Source organism: Phoca vitulina, unplaced genomic scaffold (assembly GCF_004348235.1).
Source record: "Phoca vitulina isolate PV1807 unplaced genomic scaffold, GSC_HSeal_1.0 scaffold14, whole genome shotgun sequence".
In the NCBI taxonomy this organism is placed as follows: domain Eukaryota; kingdom Metazoa; phylum Chordata; class Mammalia; order Carnivora; family Phocidae; genus Phoca; species Phoca vitulina.
This window is the reverse complement of record NW_022589717.1, coordinates 31,306,076-31,324,777: the sequence shown is the minus strand read 5'-3', so window position 1 is coordinate 31,324,777 and position 18,702 is coordinate 31,306,076. Positions and strand designations below refer to the sequence as shown.

Below are 18,702 nucleotides of genomic sequence, written 5' to 3'. Positions count from 1 at the left end.
CATTTTTCTTATTACATAAAGCATGCATGTTGTGACTAGTTCAAACATTGCAGAACAGAGAAGAATCTTGTGGAAATCAACAGAAGTTGCATCAGTCTGAGAATTACTGTCATTATTTAGGTGACCATTCTTTCATTTATTCATTTAATTATACATATATTATATATAAATACATACATAAATGCATATACAAAAATCTTATGCAAATGAGATCAAAATCATACATGCCACCTTTACTGGGGACAATTTCTTCTTAAGCAACATTTTTTTTTTGCTTTCATATTGTTTCTCTTAACCCCTAACCAATGTTAACTCTCTACTATATTGTACCTTTATTTTTTTCTACATATGTAGCTTCATATTTATGATGTTAAATCTTGGGTTTTTTAAATTAAAATAGAATAATATTATATACCCTCCTATAAAACTTGCTATTCTATCCCATTGTGGAAATATCTCCAGTAAACCAGGAATCAAAATTCAGAGTTTCTTTTTCATTGTTGTAAAATATTTCATGGAATGGATATGGGCAGAAGGAATCTCATATATATTTTTAATAGCTTCCAAGCTGAATATGCAGAAGTCAGTTAGTGACCAGTGGAGTTAAGAGATACACTGTCAAATTTCTTATAATTTCCTATATTTGATGGGGGCTGGAGAGAAAGTTTGGGGAAACAAATCATGCATGTAGTTCTTCAGAGAATGTTGTAGGATAATGGGATACACAGACAAGTATATGTTTGTGAGAGTATATGGGTGTGTGAGTGAATGTGTCTGTGTGAGTAGAGGGAAAGAGTGGTGGTTTTAACCAATATAAAGAACTAGAGGATGTGTGCAAAAGTCATGCCCTGAAGGAGTATCAAAGTTAAATTCTGGAAAAAGAAAGTCCAAAGTTTATCATTAATCAGGGGGTCTTGGTGAACAAAGGGTTCACAAGAGCAAAGAGTTTCAGTAATAAAGCCACAGGGAAAACAAGAACCGGAATATCTACCAAGAGTGAGGAGCAGTGAGAATGGACACTGGGACGTGGTCCAAAGGAACACTGGAGACAAATATCACCTCCTGCAGGGGAGTTTTTCAGTATACATTTGCAAAGATAGCCTAATAGCTCTACAGAAGTCTAGAGAAGACAGGACAGAGAACCTCTGTGGCTGATTTGGAAGTCACTGGGTCCACAGATATCAGAGAATCTCAACACTCAGCCACATATTTCACAGAACTTGTGATAAACCCAAGAGTAAATTTACTTTAAACCTGCGTCATTGGCTTCCAGGATTATGTTTGAAATTTCTTCTCAAAGAGACACAATGTCAGATAAACAACTTTCCATCTTTTTCCTGTCCAAATGAATACTATTTTATGGAAATAAGCCCAGAGACTTTTCTGGAAAGAATTTCTGATTTCTAACAAAAATAAGAATCCAATGACTCAATGAATTTAGAAGATAACAACTCCCGTGTTTCATATTCTGTCTCCTTTGCTATATTCATACTGAAATATAAATAAAATATAAACACCATTTGCTAAGAAAGTAATGATAGAACTCGTTAGCCACTTTTTTAGCTTTGAAAGTAAAATGATAAAATTTTTAAAAGCTCTGTCCTCCCCACTCTAGAATAGTCCTCTTCTCTGAATATCCTGTCCTGATTTTCATTTCAGACCTCATTGAAGTTAAGGGATTATGTACAATGGGAACACATAATTCTAGCTGCCCTGTTCCATGTGAAGAAACAGAATACCCTGCTACTATTTCTTATTCTACTTTTCCAAGTCAAAAAGCTTTGAAATATCTTTCGAAGAAATTAAATCAAAGTCAGGAATATATCAGGTAATCTTCTTAGTCTTATAAATTATTTGTAATTAACAGGAATATTTTATTTAGTCAAAACTTTTAAAAGCCAAGGGGCGCCTGGGTGGCTCAGTCGTTAAGCATCTGCCTTCGGCTCAGGTCGTGATCCCGGGGTCCTGGGATCGAGCCCCGCATCGAGCTCTCTGCTCAGCGGGAAGCCTGCTTCTCCCTCTCCCACTCCCCCTGCCTTGTGTTCCTTCTCTCGCTGTGTCTCTCTGTCAAATAAATAAAATCTTTAAAAAAAAAAAAAAAAACTTTTAAAGGCCAAGAAAATAAAATTCTGATCAATCAAAGGAGGCAATGGCTTCCGTCACTAAATTAACCATGAAAATCTAGAATTTTAAAAGCGGATAAGGTCATGTCTTTCAGTCCTTCAATTTAATTGTGTGAAAAGTAAAATGAGGCCTGCTTGAGTAATTTGCTCATGATCTTACCTTGTTGACTGACTAGGGAAAATAATACTGCTGACTAATATCAGCTGATTCTTTAAAATAGGAAAACTCCTCACCCGCGTATCACATAGTTTGAGTGTTTTAATAACTACAAGGTTGATGGAGCACAAATTATTATTCTCATTTTACAGGCGAGGAAACTAATACACACAGCATCTCACGTAACTCTCCTGGGAAGGTAGTTAGTGGCACAGAAAGAACTTAGGCCCAAGACCTATGACTCCAGTCTTCTATGTTTTTCCACAAAGATATATCCTTCCAAGTTTGATTAACCAAAGATTAACTTAGGTCTCTTTTTGCTACATCATGCTGCCTCTTCAAAATTACAAGTCAAACTTCATAGAGAACTCTTTGTTCTAAAATGAGGGTACGACCTTAACATTTCTTTTTGGTTTTTGTTTATATTTTTAAGCTGAGCACCTGAAATAGCAATACAGTACATGAGTGTTTGTACTTTAATATAATGAATGTGTACTAACTCATTAAAAGCCAGGTATCTAACATTGAAAGCACATTTTGATTCCACTTTTAGCCTGGTGTTTATTTTCACGAAATAAATAAAATACTCTCCCCATTGAAATGCCCAGACAATAAAGTGATCTTTACAAGTCGGGAAGAAAAAGTACTTTCATCGGGACAGGGTTGATAGGTATGATTTCAAATACTCAGCAGATACAAAGATGAAAGGCATGAAAATTTGCAATTATTTCTTTGTTAATGCTCTTGTGTCTGGAACAGATGTCTCTTTGTATTCCATTTTAATATGGGAAAGTGATTTACTTATGGTATTATTTCTGTTATACTTAAATATGACCGAGAAGTGCAGTTGTGTGCCTTTTGGCTGGTCGAGATCTCCTGGGTTACATCATTACTTAATATGCTTCATGATGTAGTGAAATTGTTCAGGATTTAAGTCCAAGAATATCAGTTTGGGTCAGGAGAGGCACAATTATAAAATATCTGGATTTTAATAATGGTAAGGAGATCAAGGAAAAATTGAGTGTTTATTGCAATTACAAAACACTACATAAATACTTCCAGTTACTTGAGTATGAGTGCTATATTAAGGGGAATGAATTCGTTTTGCATAAAACAAACAATTTCATACAATTTTTGCTTGAAAAATTGTTAAATTCAAACAGAACAATTTAAAAAGTTCATTTATTTAATGAACTAATGAGACTGGCTAAGATTCAGCCAAAATTTATCCTTATATTCATCTCCATAGTGCCTGCCTCAGTCAAGCTAAGCTTCCTATTATCTTTATAATGGGGATCAGCAACTGGCTTCACATGGCATAGATTCAGTGAGACCCAATTACTGGGCAAGTCACCTGCCTGAGAGAAGTTGCGTAAATATCACAGTATTTTTGTAAGGGATGAACTTATCTTCTCTCAGAAATACAGATGAATAATGATTGGAAATGGTTATGAGGTTTGTGCTTGGGAGGTTAAACAGTATTATCAGTGTACATGCAAATTAGGAGCACTATGGGGGACAAAAAGATTGCAATATTACTAAAATTACTGGACTTCCAGGACAACTTTATTATTTCCTTCACTTAGGCAACTCTTTTATTGTTTGTAAATATGACAGTACCCCCTGATTATCTACTTAAACATAGTACGTTCTCCTGTTACCCCGGGTTAAACCAATGGAAATTAAGTAAACATATTAATGATATATTTTAAATTAAGTGTATTTGGAAATATTGATTTCTTAAAACTCTGAACAATTAGGAGAGAGTGATTTACAACCATGTTCCTAAGATATATTAGAGGACACCATGTAATTCTAGGAAACATTGCTAATAGGATTCATTCTTAATGACAATTATTGTTGCCATCTGAAAATCATCAGGTGGTTGGTTTCCACCTCAGCTTATAAAACAGGTTAATATTTACCCCTTTGTTCATTGGTTTCATCTTCAATTTGTTCATTTTACAAGTATGTAATGAGCACCTATTATGTGTCAGGATTTGGGGTGTTCTAGGTATTAAGGATTCCTCAGTGAACAAAAGACAAAAACCCTGACTTGTTCACTTATTTTCATTGGGTTGAAGATGAACAATAAATATATATACAGTCATGTCAGATGGTGCTAAGTGCTGTGTAGAGAAAGGAAGCAGAAAAGGGGCCTGAGGAAGCCAAAGTCAGGGAGGGTTGTTCTCAGTGTTGAGGATTGTGATCAGGTAAGATCTACCTGGGAAGTTGACAGTTGAGTAAAGACCTAACGCAGTTGTCCTCAAACTTTTTGATCTCAAGGTCCCTTTGCATTCTTAAAAGTTACTGAAGAGTCCAATGAACTTTTCTTTGTGTGAGTTGTAGCAATATTTGCCATATTGGAAATTTAAACTATGAAAATGTTATATATTAATTCATTTACAATGACAATAATAAATGTACTAGATGGCAATATAGATAAAAGCTTTTTACAAACTATTTTCTGAAACAAAAAATAATTCAGGAAAAGGAGTGGTATTATTTTAGAATATTTTAAATTTCTTCAGTATCTGGCTTAATAGAAGACAGCTGGATTCTCACTTTTGCAATTAATCTGTTGACTTATGTAATTTTGGTTGAAGAATGTAAAGAAAATCTTGGGTCAAACAGATATGTGGTTGGGAAAGAGAGTCATATTTTAATAACCTTTGTAGATATGTGACACTTCTCTTTGATAACACATCAAAACCCAACAAGTGTAGTTTCTTAAATGTTAACTGCAAGTTGTATCTTGTGGTTGCCCCATGGGGAGTGGGATTGTTTGTCCATTCAAAATGTGATTTGGATGTTGGGACCTATGATGCCACAGATGCATCAAGGGGGGTATGAAAAAAATTCATTGGTCATGTAATGAGACTTTCTGGGAAGGCTCTGGGATCTCCCAAGCAGATCCTCTCTTGGTTTGGAAGAGCAAGGAGAGGCAACTGGTTTTACCTTTCACTGTGGTCATGAAGTAGGACTTGGATGAGAGATCTCAAGGGTTTGCGCTTTCCCAGGTGCCAAAGGAAAAAGTACACGGGCTTTCTTATCAGCCTATCTCTTATGCGACAAGAGGAGGGAAGGGTGTCATTTGAAAGCTGCCATTTGAAAGTAGTGAAATATCAAAACTTATCAATGAAGTTTTCATATTGAAATATATTAGTATCTATTGATCTTGTATTTTCGATGGATCTTTCATCCATGAATGATTTTGAACATTATTTGCTGTCATTAGAAAAATTCCGAGTTGTGCAGATCTTCCAAATGTTGATCCATTTAATATATAATATACATTTCATTTTCATATCATTATTTATCAGAAAAGTCTTTAAAAATTGGGTAGTTGTCAAGCTCATCATAACAGACACAAATTTTCCAAAATTATAACTATAGCATAAAAGCTAAGCTTGAAATTTATTATTAACTGCAAATCTTATCAGTTATTTCTCTTGAAGTAACAAGTCATTTTCTTCATTTTTATGACAATGTCTGCCAAATATCATAGTCTGAATAACCATAGTTTGCCAGTCATTCTTTCAAGTAAGAATGATGTTCCATGTAAATGTGGCTACTGTAGCTTTCTGAAATAAAAATCACAGTGAAAATGTCAAATAGTATGTTCATATATTATGAAAATAATTTTGACTTTGTGAACCCTCCAAAAAGATATTGAGGACCCCTAAACACCTGTGACCGCACTTTGAAAACCGCTGATCTAAAAGAGGTATAAGAACTAGACTCAATAATAAATGGTGGAAGAAGATTCCAGAAGGAGGGGAAATCAAATGCAGAGGGAGATCCCAAGGCAAGAGCATGCCTCATCTATGGAGAGAATAGAATGGAGGTTGGTGTGGCAGGAAGCAGTGTAAGCAATGGCTAAGGATGCTAGGGAATGAGTTGAGAAAGTTCAAAGTGAGGAGGTAGGTGGCAGAGACAGGGTCATGGAGTTTTACTTAGAGTATACTAAGACATATCTGGGGAGTTTTGAGCAAAAGAGTGATATGATTTGCAAGTTGCAGAAATATTATTTTGGTTATTGTGTGATGAAAAGAGGATATGTGTGTATTTCAGTGAAATACATTAAAACTGAAAGTGGAAAGACCAATCAGAAAGCTATTGGAAAAATCCAGGTGAAATGATAAGAGCTTAGGCAAAGGTGGTAACAGTGAATGGGATGAGAGGTGGTTGGATTCTGTATATATTTTGAAGGTAAAACAAATATTTACGCATGGATTTGGCTGCGCAGTGCTATTGCAATATAAATAAGGAAATATCAAGAGCTTGGCTTGGAATATGTTCAATTTGAAATACCTATTGAATATTCAACTAAAAATACCATGAGGCAGTTGGATTTTTATTGAAGTTCAAAGTAAGATCTGAGCCGGAGACAGAGAGTGTGAGGGTATCCAAGACTATATGAAGAGTTATTTTTTTTAAAAGATTTTATTTACTTATTTGACAGAGACACAGTGAGAGGGAACAGAAGCAGGGGAGTGGGAGAGGGAGAAGCAGGCTTCCCGCTGAGCAGGGAGCCCGATGTGGGGCTCGATCCCAGGACCCTGGGATCATGACCTGAGCCGAAGGCAGACGCTTAACAACTGAGCCACGCAGGTGCCCCTATATGAAGAGTTATTTTAAAGTAGTTTTTATTCGCTCTGGTCTCATATAAAGATTTCTAGAAGACACTAAGAAAGCAGAATCTCTGCCTTAATATATTAATGATATAAAGTAAATGACTGCCATTTATTGTGATCACAATAGCTTTACAGTGTCAACATTAAATGACATCTGAATTAAAAATGAGTATTATTTTCATCAAAGAAGAATTAAAAGTAGTGCTGACAATCTTGAGCTAGATTAACTTTATTTTTATCCCCAGGGAGAATCTCGTGAACATTGAAATAAACTATAGTGACTTAAACTATAAGATAACTCAGCAGCAAAAAGCAGTGAGTGTGTCTGAATTACTTGGTAAGTGTTCTTTAGCTGTTCCTCAATTTTTAAGACATTTTCTATCTTTTTTTTTCCTTTTGTACTTAAGGTTTTAGCTTATCAATGGAGGAAAAGAGACAGTGGTTGTCTTTCGTCTGTCATTTAAATCTGACACTTTCCCACTTTCTAGACACAACTCCAGCAAACCTCACAACAGCTTTCACAAAGAAAAGGCTGACATTCGTATTTATACCCAGCATCTTACTTTCCCTTCAGACACCACCCCTTTCTCCAGCAAATGACTACTGTAGAGTGTTTCAGCTATCCTTCCTCTGAGTAGACTATCAGGCATCTCAGACCTCCATGCAGAACTCCACCCAGACTGCATTGAAAAGAAGAGGCGGAGCAAGCAAAATTGAACCTTTAAGTTACAACCATTGTCTGGTCATGTCCTTAACAAACTTAATGGCTGATTTTCTAGATCTCATTGACTATTTAGAGGAAGTCATGTGGGAGACAGTAGAGAGTGTCAGATTAAGGCAAAATGACAGCAGTCACACCCTGGCAGCTGAGCCCCTGAATGAGAAGGAAATACACAAATCCGTCAAAGTTCTAGGGGCAACCCATACTTCATTACCACACTTTACAAAAATAGCATGATCCTGAGAATGGCCCAGGGCAATGAGAAAAAGATTAATAATGTACTCTATTTAAGAAGTTAGTGCTCGAGTTGTCAAATTCATAGAGACAAAAAGTTGGATGGTGGTTTCAAGAGGCTAGGAGGCATGAGGGATTGGGGGATTTTTTTTTAATGGGTGCAGAGTTTCAGTTGGGGAAGATGAAAAAGTTCTGGAGATGGATGGTGGTGATGCTTGCACAACAGTGTGGATGTACTTAATGCCACAGAACCATACCCTTAAAATCTATTAAAATGGTAAATTCCATGTTACATTTTACCACAAAAAAAAAAGCACAAACAATAAAAACAAATATAGATTTTAAAAATTTCTTAAACACAGGGAAATATTGTGTTAACATATTTTTTGTTGGATGAAATATTACAAATGCTTAAAAAGACAGTTTTCCAAATTGCTTGGAAATTTGTTTCTGGAAAACATCATCACTCAGAGCCATCTAAATGTTACATTTCTGTTCTTCATTCAACAGAGGGAAATGAATTTGTAATTGTCTATGATGTTTTATTAATTTGCCTCAATTTAATATCTTCCTAAATCTTTGAGTAATAGTTTTGGAAACAGATTTTATAATTGCTTTCTCTCTCTCTCTCTTCTCTCTCTCTCTCTGTGTCTCTCAAGGCATCAGTTGGTACCTTTTCTATAACTTTCTCCATTTTGAGATGATTTATATAAATATTATTTTAAGATATTATTAATTGCTTTATTTATTTACTTTATTTACTTTATTTATACCAAACTTAAAATGATACAATTAACTCATCTTCTTATATCGGTTCTGATTAACTTATTAGCTTCAAATAATTTAAATTCTAGTAATGTTTAATTTGCTTTTTATAAAAAAACATGATTTATTCAATGTCATTATTGGCTTTATTACAGCAGATGTTGGCGGACAACTGGGCCTATTTTGTGGGGCCAGTATGATTACAATTATAGAAATTATTGAATATATATTCACCAATTTCTACTGGATATGCATTTTGTTCTTGCTGAAGATACCGGAAATAACGCAGGGGTCTCGTCCACCTCAGCCTCATCTGGGGAAGAGAAATCACATAGAAGAATGCTAATGTTCCTGTAGGACAAAAGCTTTTGCTCTTCTCTTCATAACGCATTCAAATTTATTCATGGCTAATTCATTGTTATGTAACTTTATCTTACAGTTTGGGGATTCAGTAAAAGTCATTGTAGGTATCTATCTCTTTATACATATCTTTATGTCTGTCTGTATTTATGCATAAATATTAATTTATATATAAAGAAAAACAAGTACTGTTTTATTTTTTTCACCATTGAATTCCCAGCACCTACGACAGTAGAGATTGTGTATTAAGCATTTCATAAATATTTTTTTTAATGAATGAGTGTGTAATGCAAAAAGACATTCTTTATGACTGGATATGCAAGTTGGACCTGGTAAAAGAACTGTATTTGAGGAGACAAGATACTTTTTTATTGAGAAAATAATATGTGTAATTTGTGCTTTACAAAATTTCAGAGAATTTTTATTTTCACTAAAATTCAACATTATTTTGTCTGGAGACTTCTATTGTATAACTGTTGGAGGAGAAGGAGTCTCTCTTTCCTATTCAGGTGAATACCTAAAATAAATCTATTTAAAAATAAATTTATGGTAGGGCGCCTGGGTGGCTCAGTTGGTTAAGCGACTGCCTTCGGCTCAGGTCATGATCCTGGAGTCCTGGGATCAAGTCCCGCATCGGGCTCCCTGCTCAGCAGGGAGTCTGCTTCTCCCTCTGACCCTCCTCCCTCTCATGCTCTCTGTCTCTCATTCTCTCTCTCTCAAATAAATAAATTAATTAATTAATAAATAAATAAATTTATGGTATACTGGGAGTACATAGTGTTTTGTCAGTTTCTCCAAGTATCTCCACGTACTTATAAGTGCCCTGGAAATGAGGCCAGTGCAATCAGACAGGACTTAAGCAAATGAGAAATATGTATATTTCATGACCTGGAAATCCCAGTCATGATAAATACTTCAGAGAAATTCTCCCACAGAAACGTGACAGGCTAGGAGTTTCCTTATCTACATAGCTGTCAGGCGGGAGACATATGTCAGTGGTGTGGGGACATGCTATGAAAGACAAAGCATCAGAGAACCACTGTGGAGTAAATGCGATCACCCCCAAAACTGATATATTGATAAATCTTAAAAATAAAATGTTAGGTAGAAAAAAGCTTAAAAGGCTCCTGGGTGGCTCAGTCAGTTAAATGTCTGCCTTTAGCTCAGGTCATGATCTCGGGGTCTTGATGGAGCCCCATGTTGGGCTCCCTGCTCAGCGGAGAGTCTGCTTCTCCCTCTCCTTCTGCCCCTCCCCCTCCTTCTGCCCCTCCCCCCCGCCCATGCTCTCGCTCGTGCTCTCTCTCTCTCAAATGAATAAATAAAAAATCTTACAAAAAGAAAGAATAAAATCCCTTAAAAAAAAGAAAAGAAAAAGGCTTTATTAAAAACATAAAACACTCCAAAGGCTATCATGGGAGAGTTTACGTAAATTGAATACACATGTACACAGAATAAGTATATATGTCTTAAGAGAACACGTATTTAAAGAGTAAACGAAAATATAATATAAAATATTTACCTAAAAAACACATTTGAAAGATTGCCTGCAATGGAAAGGGGAATGAGAAGTGGGGAAACAGAACAAAATGAAATAAACAAGGTGAATAAATAAACAGGAAATATAAGAATGATGACAGTGCAATGTGAAAATCCACTCATTTCTCTGTCCTGTGGACCAAAAAATAGAATAAAATATTGGCTGCAAAGCCATAGTTTTGTTTGTTTGTTTGTTTTTGTTTTGACACTTGTGAAAAATAATTTGTTGTGCTAATAGTATGACTGAGTCCCAGGCTTAGTGCAGGCAGCTTCTCCCTTCTTATATTACAATTCTTTTCCCTTCTACTTATCCAAATTTGTTAAGCTAAACCAAGGAGATACTATTCTTACTCTTTTTTTTTTAACATACTGAAAAAAATATTTAAACGATTTGTATTGTGAGTGATTCACGGAAGAAGGACTCCGCAAATATTGTATGCCTAGCATAAATGAGAAAGTAGCAGAATGTAATCAGGATGACTCCTATTTTTTGGACTTGATGAATCTTGAATTATAAGAAATTCTAAGTATTTCACATGACTTTCATGAACTTATCTTCTGATATTCCTATGCTTTAAAAATTACAAATAGGGGGCACCTGGGTGGCTCAGTCGGTTAAGCGTCTACCTTCAGCTCAAGTCATGATCCTGGGATCCTGGGATCGAGCACCACAGAGCTTTTCCCTCTGCTGCTCCCCAACCGCCCCCGCTTGTGCTCGCTCACTCTTGCTCTTTCTCAAATAAATAAATAAATAAATCTTTTTAAAAAATTACAAATATATATTGTTTAAATCAAATTAAATAAAGAAATGAAAGAAGTAACTGATTAAGAATGGAGATTCTTAGAACGTAAGCTTCACTTCTCTTAATTCAGACCCAAGATCCTAGACTCTAGACCCTAGACCCTGGAAAAATAATGCCAGTCAAGAGAATTGGGCAATGCAGAGCAATATAAGGAGTAGCTTTTGGATCCCTGAATCAATAGATCAGAATTACTTTGGGGAAACAATAGGTATTATGGATTTCATGAGATTCTGATGCTCAATGGTTGTCACCGTACCCTTGGTTTAAAGTAGCAAAAACTCTAAAACAGATTTACCAGAGACCAATCTTTTTTTTTTTTAAGATTTTATTTATTTTTTTGACAGAGAGAGAGAGAAACAGCTAGAGAGGGAACACAAGTAGGGGGAGTGGGAGAGGGAGAAGCAGGCTTCCTGCTGAGCAGGGAGCCCGATGGGGGGCTCGATCCCAGGACCCTGGAACCATGACCTGAGCTGAAGGCAGACGCTTAACCACTGAGCCACCCAGGAGCCCCAACCAGAGACCAATCTTATCCATAGACTTTGCATGATGTAGCTTTGACCCCTGGAAAGTTGGCAACATTGGTTGAAATAAAGAAGCTGAATGAAAGGGGAAATGATGGAAAATAGGAGACTGCTGTTTCTGTTAATCACCTTTGTAAAAGTGAAATTACTGATGAGGAAAGAGAAAGAAAATGACGCACAAAACAAGGTAAAATTGAGACTGTATACGAAACAAACAAACGAACAAACAAACAAGATGGGCTTCATTTCTTGCCCAAAGTTCTATTGGGAACTTGGAAAGATAGAATGCTCCCTCCTGAGGCTACTTCTTTAGGACTGTATTACAAGTGCACCATCTCAATACTATACAGTAACAGGCCAGAGGAGAGTTGGACCACTTGGCTGAAAAGTACCATCAATTGCCAATGAATCTTTGCTATCTTCATTTCTTTGCTTAAATACCAAGGGGCAAATAACTGAATAACAAACACAATGGAATGGAGGAGACTATTTGGGATGAGTATTAATCTTTGGTTGGTTGCCATGTTCAGCATCCAAACAATTTTCCAGAATTTTAAATCTACAAGTGCTACCTCTTTGGGACTTGATGAAGGTGGGAATACAGAGAGTCTGTGCTTTGAAAGTCAAAGTTACAACTCTGTCTCCTACAGGAAAATGGAATAGTTCTAAAGCATTTGAAGTATTGTGGGTACAAACAACCCTAGGCTTGTGACATGATAATCCGCCATAAACCACCCTCCAGCGATACAACCCTGAGGCAAATAATAGTGGATGTCAATAAAGGTCTGGGCCCCTACCTAGCCCTCCTACTAAAAGGGGATAAGGTCATAGAGGAATTCAGTTGAAGCTATGAAGGGCAATACCCAAAAGCTGAAAGAGCAACTGGGAGGTGCCCTGGTGCTGCAGAGGATGACATTAGTGGTAGTAAGAAACTGAAGATTGGAGAGCAAAAAAGAAAATAAAAACCACCCATCTTGTTGTGGCCTTACCTATCCCTGAACCCATAATGGAATGCACTTATTATATAAAATAGAGGGCTTTGCCATTACTGGCTTCCAGCTTAAATAAATCAATTTCACCTTTTCCTCAATTTTAATTCATCGTCCTGAACGGGAACTTTAGGATTACCCAATTTTTATGCACAGTTAATATTTTAACCTTAAATAAAACACAGAGGATTTTGGAAGGATTGTCAAGTGGATGTATGAAGATTATCGTCCCCCTGACAGAAGTCTAGCATTGCATCTTAGCATGGAGTTTTAGGCCTGCAAGTCACTGAGTGCAGCAACTACAGATGATCCTTAGAGGAGTCAATCACTGATCTGTTACCAGGCTTTGGTGGAGACAGATCCTGCCACTGAGACATCAAATAATTCTAAACCCCAATACAGTTGCAATGTCAGAGAGACCTCCCAATAAAGGCAGAACAACTCAGAAGGACTCACTGATAAGATGGAAATGGTACTTACAGAAGCATGTTTGATGCCCGCTCTGAAGGAAGGGAAGGGTGGGAGTATATTGCATCCAAGAACGGGTGTAGCTGTGCAGTTCAGGCAATGACCAAAAACCCCAAATCGTGAGCTCCTATTGCTGAATGGCCCAGACATCGTCATTTCCCTTCTGTTTTAGCAAAGCAAGCTGCCTGATGTGCTGATGGAAAATTCTTCACTGACAGATGGAAGTCAGTTTGGAAATCAACCCCATTCACTCTATGAGTGGTAAATCTTTGGTTAAAGAAGGCAGGGTAGGTCCACACAATGAACGTAAGAGAACATAAAAGAAAGCATTATATTTGGCAATACTGAAGCTTGGGACTCCCACCCCCAGAATAACATTTGGATATTTATAGACTAATAGATTGATCAATAGCCTTGCTGTATGGCCAATCAAATAAGCCCTCAATAATTGGATAATTAGGAATATCTCTCTGCAGGGAATGCAATTTTAGAAATATCTCTAAGAATCCTGAAGAAAAATCTAAATGGGTTAAGTAGATGTCCATCTGAAAAGTCTAGCAGTTCTCAAAAAGAGTCTGGAATGCAAAGACTGAGGCTTATTCTGGCCCCTGGAGCTAGCTACTTGGTATATGAAATATAAGAACACAGAGGTGTTCAAACTATGCAGTGATGGGTAGAAAAGTGACCTATTCTTCTATCCTGTGGTAAAACACTTCCCAGAATGGCAAGGGGAAAGAAACTGCTTTATGAGACTTTGGGTAAGATAAGGACAATGGCTGGCAAGTAGGTTACCAGTAACCGCACGTGGAACTCTTACCAGTAGTGCCAGGTGACTTCAAATGGGTTCTGACTGGAATAGGCATGGGCCTATTCCACTATTTTGGGCTTTATTACCCTTTGACTGAAGCCAATCCCCTCAAGGGTTTGGAACAAGAGACTGTGTTTCTGTTTGATTCTACCAAATAGATCAAGGTGACACATCACTGCTGTTAATGTACCAAGACGAGGTGAGAAACTTAACATCACATGCACTCAGGATATCTCCTGAATAAATTTATTTATTTGAGAGCAAGAGAACCAGTGGTGGGGAGGGGTAGGGTGAGAGGGAGAAGCACACTCCCCACTGAGCAGGGAGCCCGATGCGGGACTCGATCCCAGGACCCTGGGATCATGACCTGAGCCGAAGGCAGACGCTTAATGACTGAGCCACCCAGGCGTCCCTGAAAATATAAATATGCCTAAGGGGACAAATGGACTGGTTCCACATTATGGGCTCACCTGGGACTAATTGGAAATGCTGGTCCACTGCCTGTAGTCGTGATACTGTCCCATGATCTTTACCTTTCCAATGGTACATTTTCTTGGAAATGGACAAATGGGAACACACTAGGAAGGCTATTTCTGCCTGTGAGGGGATGGTATGGCTGAATCTGAAACTCTCACCTAGAGAGGCCACGTCTGTGTTAAGACAGGTAAAAAAAGAAAATGGATAGGCAGAAACGGTGGAAGATGGAAAGGCAGCACATGAAGGACAAATAGCGTTGGGAAAGAATTCTGCAATTCTGTTCCTGAGAGGGCACCTCAGAACAAGAGTCCTGATACTCTTAATTCTCTCGGGTATGGTGGTAGGTCATGATCCATGCTCATTTGCTTTTCCTCTGAGATAGAAAAGTGACCTGAGGCCAAATTATAAAGTTGACCCAATAATACCATTTGGGGTATTTGAAGAAAAGCTATCAATCGGCATCCCTTGGTGACCTGCCTGAAAAATGAGCAGGTTGGAATCATCTCTTAGGTTTTGTTTTTCAAGTTATGTTTATCCTATTCATACTTTTGTATAGCCATAAATCACTGATGATTCACCCACAGAATCTTCAGAAAGGACGATACCTACAAGCTGAATATTTTGAACTCCCATTCTCTAGGGCGCACTGTTCACCGAGGTGCATAAAATACAATCAGAAAGTGGCAATAGCACTTCTGGGGCTTAGCCAATATCGTCTCGCCATCCTAAGAGGGACTAGGTGCCTGAGAAACAGGATTTGGTGTGTTAATACATGGTTAAGCTTCAGAATGTTTACTGAAAAAAAAAAAAAGTTTCAGAGAAGGTGAAGAGAAATAACTATTCGCATTGTTGGAGATATCAAAACAGAGATGAATCCTATGAATCAGATTGGTAGAACTTGGATAAACAGAGAAAAGGCAAGGCCTTCAGCATAGAAGCTTGGAAAAGAATCTTACAGCTGCAGATTTGTACAGTGTGTTTGCCAAACATCAAGGAGATTAGTTTAGAGAGAGTGGAAGGGGGTCATGGTGAACTGGAAATCCCTTTGAGTAAAAACAGTGGTCAGATTATAGGAATCCTTGAATTCTTATCTAAGGTCATTGATCTTCATCCTGTAACAAATTGATAAAGAGCCACTATAGGTTCTCGAATGGAGTGGTTAGATTGTGGTTGGAGACAGAATGGAAAAATAGGCCTAATGGTACAATTATGAGCACAGAGTATGGGAATCTCCATGCACAGCCAATAGTAATGTTGACAGAAATAATTCTGGAGATCAGTATGCATGTACTTAGGCAGATTAAATATACACATAATTAGGATCCAGCAATTTTACTCTTGGGGACATAAATGCATATTATATATAATCTATATTTGATACTGTGCAGTATATTATGTATTTGTTTTATGTATATATCATCTATATCATAAATATCATAAATAAAATATATAGGTTTTTTAAAAAATATATAGGTCTTTTAAAATCTTGTATGTTGGGGCTTGTCCCTTTGGAACACTGAGAGTCCAGCTGCCATGTGTAGGCCACAGGAAAAGAAAAAGGTCATAGAGGAGTACTGAGGTACTTAATAAGTGGATAAACTCTTCTTAGACAGTGGCCAGCTAAATAGAGCTGAGTGAGTGACCCTAGCTAAAGCCACATGGAGCAGAAGAAGCACAAAGATGAATATGTTGTTTTAAGCCCTAACGTTTAAATAAAGAGGATTAAATTAATGTAGAAATATGTGAATAATCAGAAAAAAAGGGAGATGTAAAAGAAAGAAAAAGAGAGACAAAGGAAGGAAGGGGGAAAGAAGGAAGGAAGGTAGGAATGAACGAAGGAAGGAAGGAAGGAAAACTAGGTAGCTACCTCTACTACATGGGAACTGCATAATTGTTATCTCATGCAGGATTCTTTAAAAACTATCTATAGCAGGGACGCCTGGGCAGCTCAGTTGGTGAAGCATCTGCCTGCAGCTCAGGTCCTGATCCCAGGGTCTTGGGATCAAGTCCCACATCGGGCTCCCTGCTCAGCGGGGGGCCTGCTTCTCCCTCTGCCTGCCACTCTCCCTACTTATGCTCTCTCCCTCTCTCTCTCTGACAAATAAACAAATAAAATCTTTAGAAAAAAAGCTGTCCACGGCACTCATTTTTTAAACATGGTTTGGAGAAGGAAAGGACATGCAGTTGCATGCTGCACAGTGGGACACATAGTCTCATAAATGTGATGCAGACAACTATAGGAGAAATCCATCTCTGTGATCTGGGCATGCTGGAAACAAAAAAAAACTGAATATAAAATAGTTCTACCACACAGAAGATGACTCTCCACATGGTTAGAGGTTGTCAGAAGATCTAAATGACAAGGAAGAAAAAAAGAGAAGAAAAATAAATAAATAAAAGACAAGGAAGAGCTATCCAACTCAGGAGACTATGCTAATAGTTAATGCTCAACCACAAATAAACATTTTGAAAGAAATAGAAATAAAAATCAGTAAAAAATGTGTATATTAGCAGAGTATTAATATCTCTATTACATAGTATGTTCTTTTTTTTTTAAGATTTTTTTTTTTATTTATTCATTTGAGACAGAGAGATACAGAGAGAGAGAGAGCACGAGCGGGGGTAGGTGCAGAGGGAGAGGGAGAAGCAGGCTCTCCACTGAGCAGGGAGCCCGATGTGGGACTCGATCCCAGAACCCTGGGATCATGACCTGAGCCGAAGGCAGAGGCCTAACCATCTGAGCCACCCAGATGCCCCTACATAGTATGTTCTAAAGAGCTTATAAAAACAAACATCCCACCCATGAAGAGGCTAAAGAATGCAAATATGTCATACCGCCAAGAAGGAATAAGAATGATCCAGAAATACATGCAAATGTACTTAACCTCACTAATCATCACAAAAACACCAACAATAAATGAGGGCCTCAGAGATTTAATAAATATAAAAACACTAACAACACTACCTGCCGTTACCAACAGTACAAGAAAATGGACCTATTCTTAAACTACTAATTTGTCTCACTGTGAGCATAACTTGGAAATACATTGAAAGGTATTAAACATTATCAAGAAATTCCTCTTGAAATTTATTATCTGAAACTAAGAAGAAATAGGCACAAAAATTTATGATTAATGAGGTTCATGGCAGCATTATTTGTAATGGTTAAAAATGGAAACAAATGTAATTTTAAAAATGTGTAAAATTAAATGAATGATTATCCAGAGATATTTTGGGTTGATATGGGAAAATTCTCACGAATTATAAATGGTATGTATAATATTATTCAAATTTTACAAAAGAATATATGAAATTTGATTATATATGAGACTTAATTAGAAGATAAATTTGCATATTTGTCAAAGCATATAGAATATGGAGAATAGAAAACAGGGACTGAATGGTAATTTAGGCATACAAGCTAGAGAAAACTCCAAAACAAATATACAGTATGTTATATATTGATTAAATATAAGAAAAATGATTATCAAATTATTCAACATATCAAAAGTATTATCACCTTAATTACCTAATTAAAAGATTAATCAACTATGGCCAAGTAGATTTTTATCTCAGGAAGGCAAGGATAGTTTAATATTTAGTAATTCATTGATATGGTATGCATTTCAAAGCATATAGAACACCTGATTATCCTAATCAATGCTAAACAAGTTATTTGATAAATTTCAACATCTATGCCTGGAATAAAAAAGGCTTAAAAAACTAAAAAGGAAATTTTCTTAACATGGTAGAAAAAAAACAAACTTGAGCTGCTGGCCAATATTACACTTAGTGTTGAAAGTCCAGAAGCTTTGCCATTAAAATTGGTACATAATAGAGAAGCACATTAATGTTTCACCATGTGTGGGAAGTCCTGACTAATTCAATGAGTCACTGAAAGAATAATTATTAGATATAGCAATTGAAAACAGGAAAGAAACAATATTATTGGTAAAGGTAATGATTATCCACTTAGAAAAAACAAAATCCAGTGAAAATCATGAACACAAGAATACAGAATGTGTAGAAACTAACTTAAGAAATATTCAGGATTTTTATGATGATAGCTATAAAAGTGTATTGAAATATGTAAAATAAACACA

At 36.7% G+C, this 18,702-nt stretch overlaps 2 protein-coding genes across 4 annotated transcripts in view; one reads left to right on the top strand and one right to left on the bottom strand.

Annotated features, from left to right (window-relative positions):
- Positions 1 to 9,101, top strand: part of ASIC5 (acid sensing ion channel subunit family member 5) — a 31,823-nt gene extending 22,722 nt beyond the window's left edge. Inside the window, exons 8-10 of the mRNA XM_032413059.1 lie at positions 1,660 to 1,828; positions 7,163 to 7,254; positions 8,793 to 9,101. Coding sequence (XP_032268950.1) covers positions 1,660 to 1,828; positions 7,163 to 7,254; positions 8,793 to 8,983 — 452 coding nt within the window. The 3' untranslated portion in view covers positions 8,984 to 9,101. The remainder of the gene's footprint in view (positions 1 to 1,659; positions 1,829 to 7,162; positions 7,255 to 8,792) is intronic.
- GUCY1B1 (guanylate cyclase 1 soluble subunit beta 1) overlaps positions 1 to 18,702 on the bottom strand; it is a 106,111-nt gene that overhangs the window by 20,835 nt on the left and 66,574 nt on the right. The window contains exon 14 of one of the 3 annotated variants that reach the window (XM_032413056.1): positions 5,805 to 5,864. The exons of 1 other annotated variant lie outside the window; for it this stretch is intronic. In XM_032413056.1, the coding sequence (XP_032268947.1) occupies positions 5,820 to 5,864 (45 nt within the window). In that variant the 3' untranslated portion in view covers positions 5,805 to 5,819. Of the gene's footprint in view, positions 1 to 5,804; positions 5,865 to 13,536; positions 13,567 to 18,702 lie in introns of those variants that run through there. One more of the 3 variants, XM_032413057.1, reaches the window with a different exon arrangement.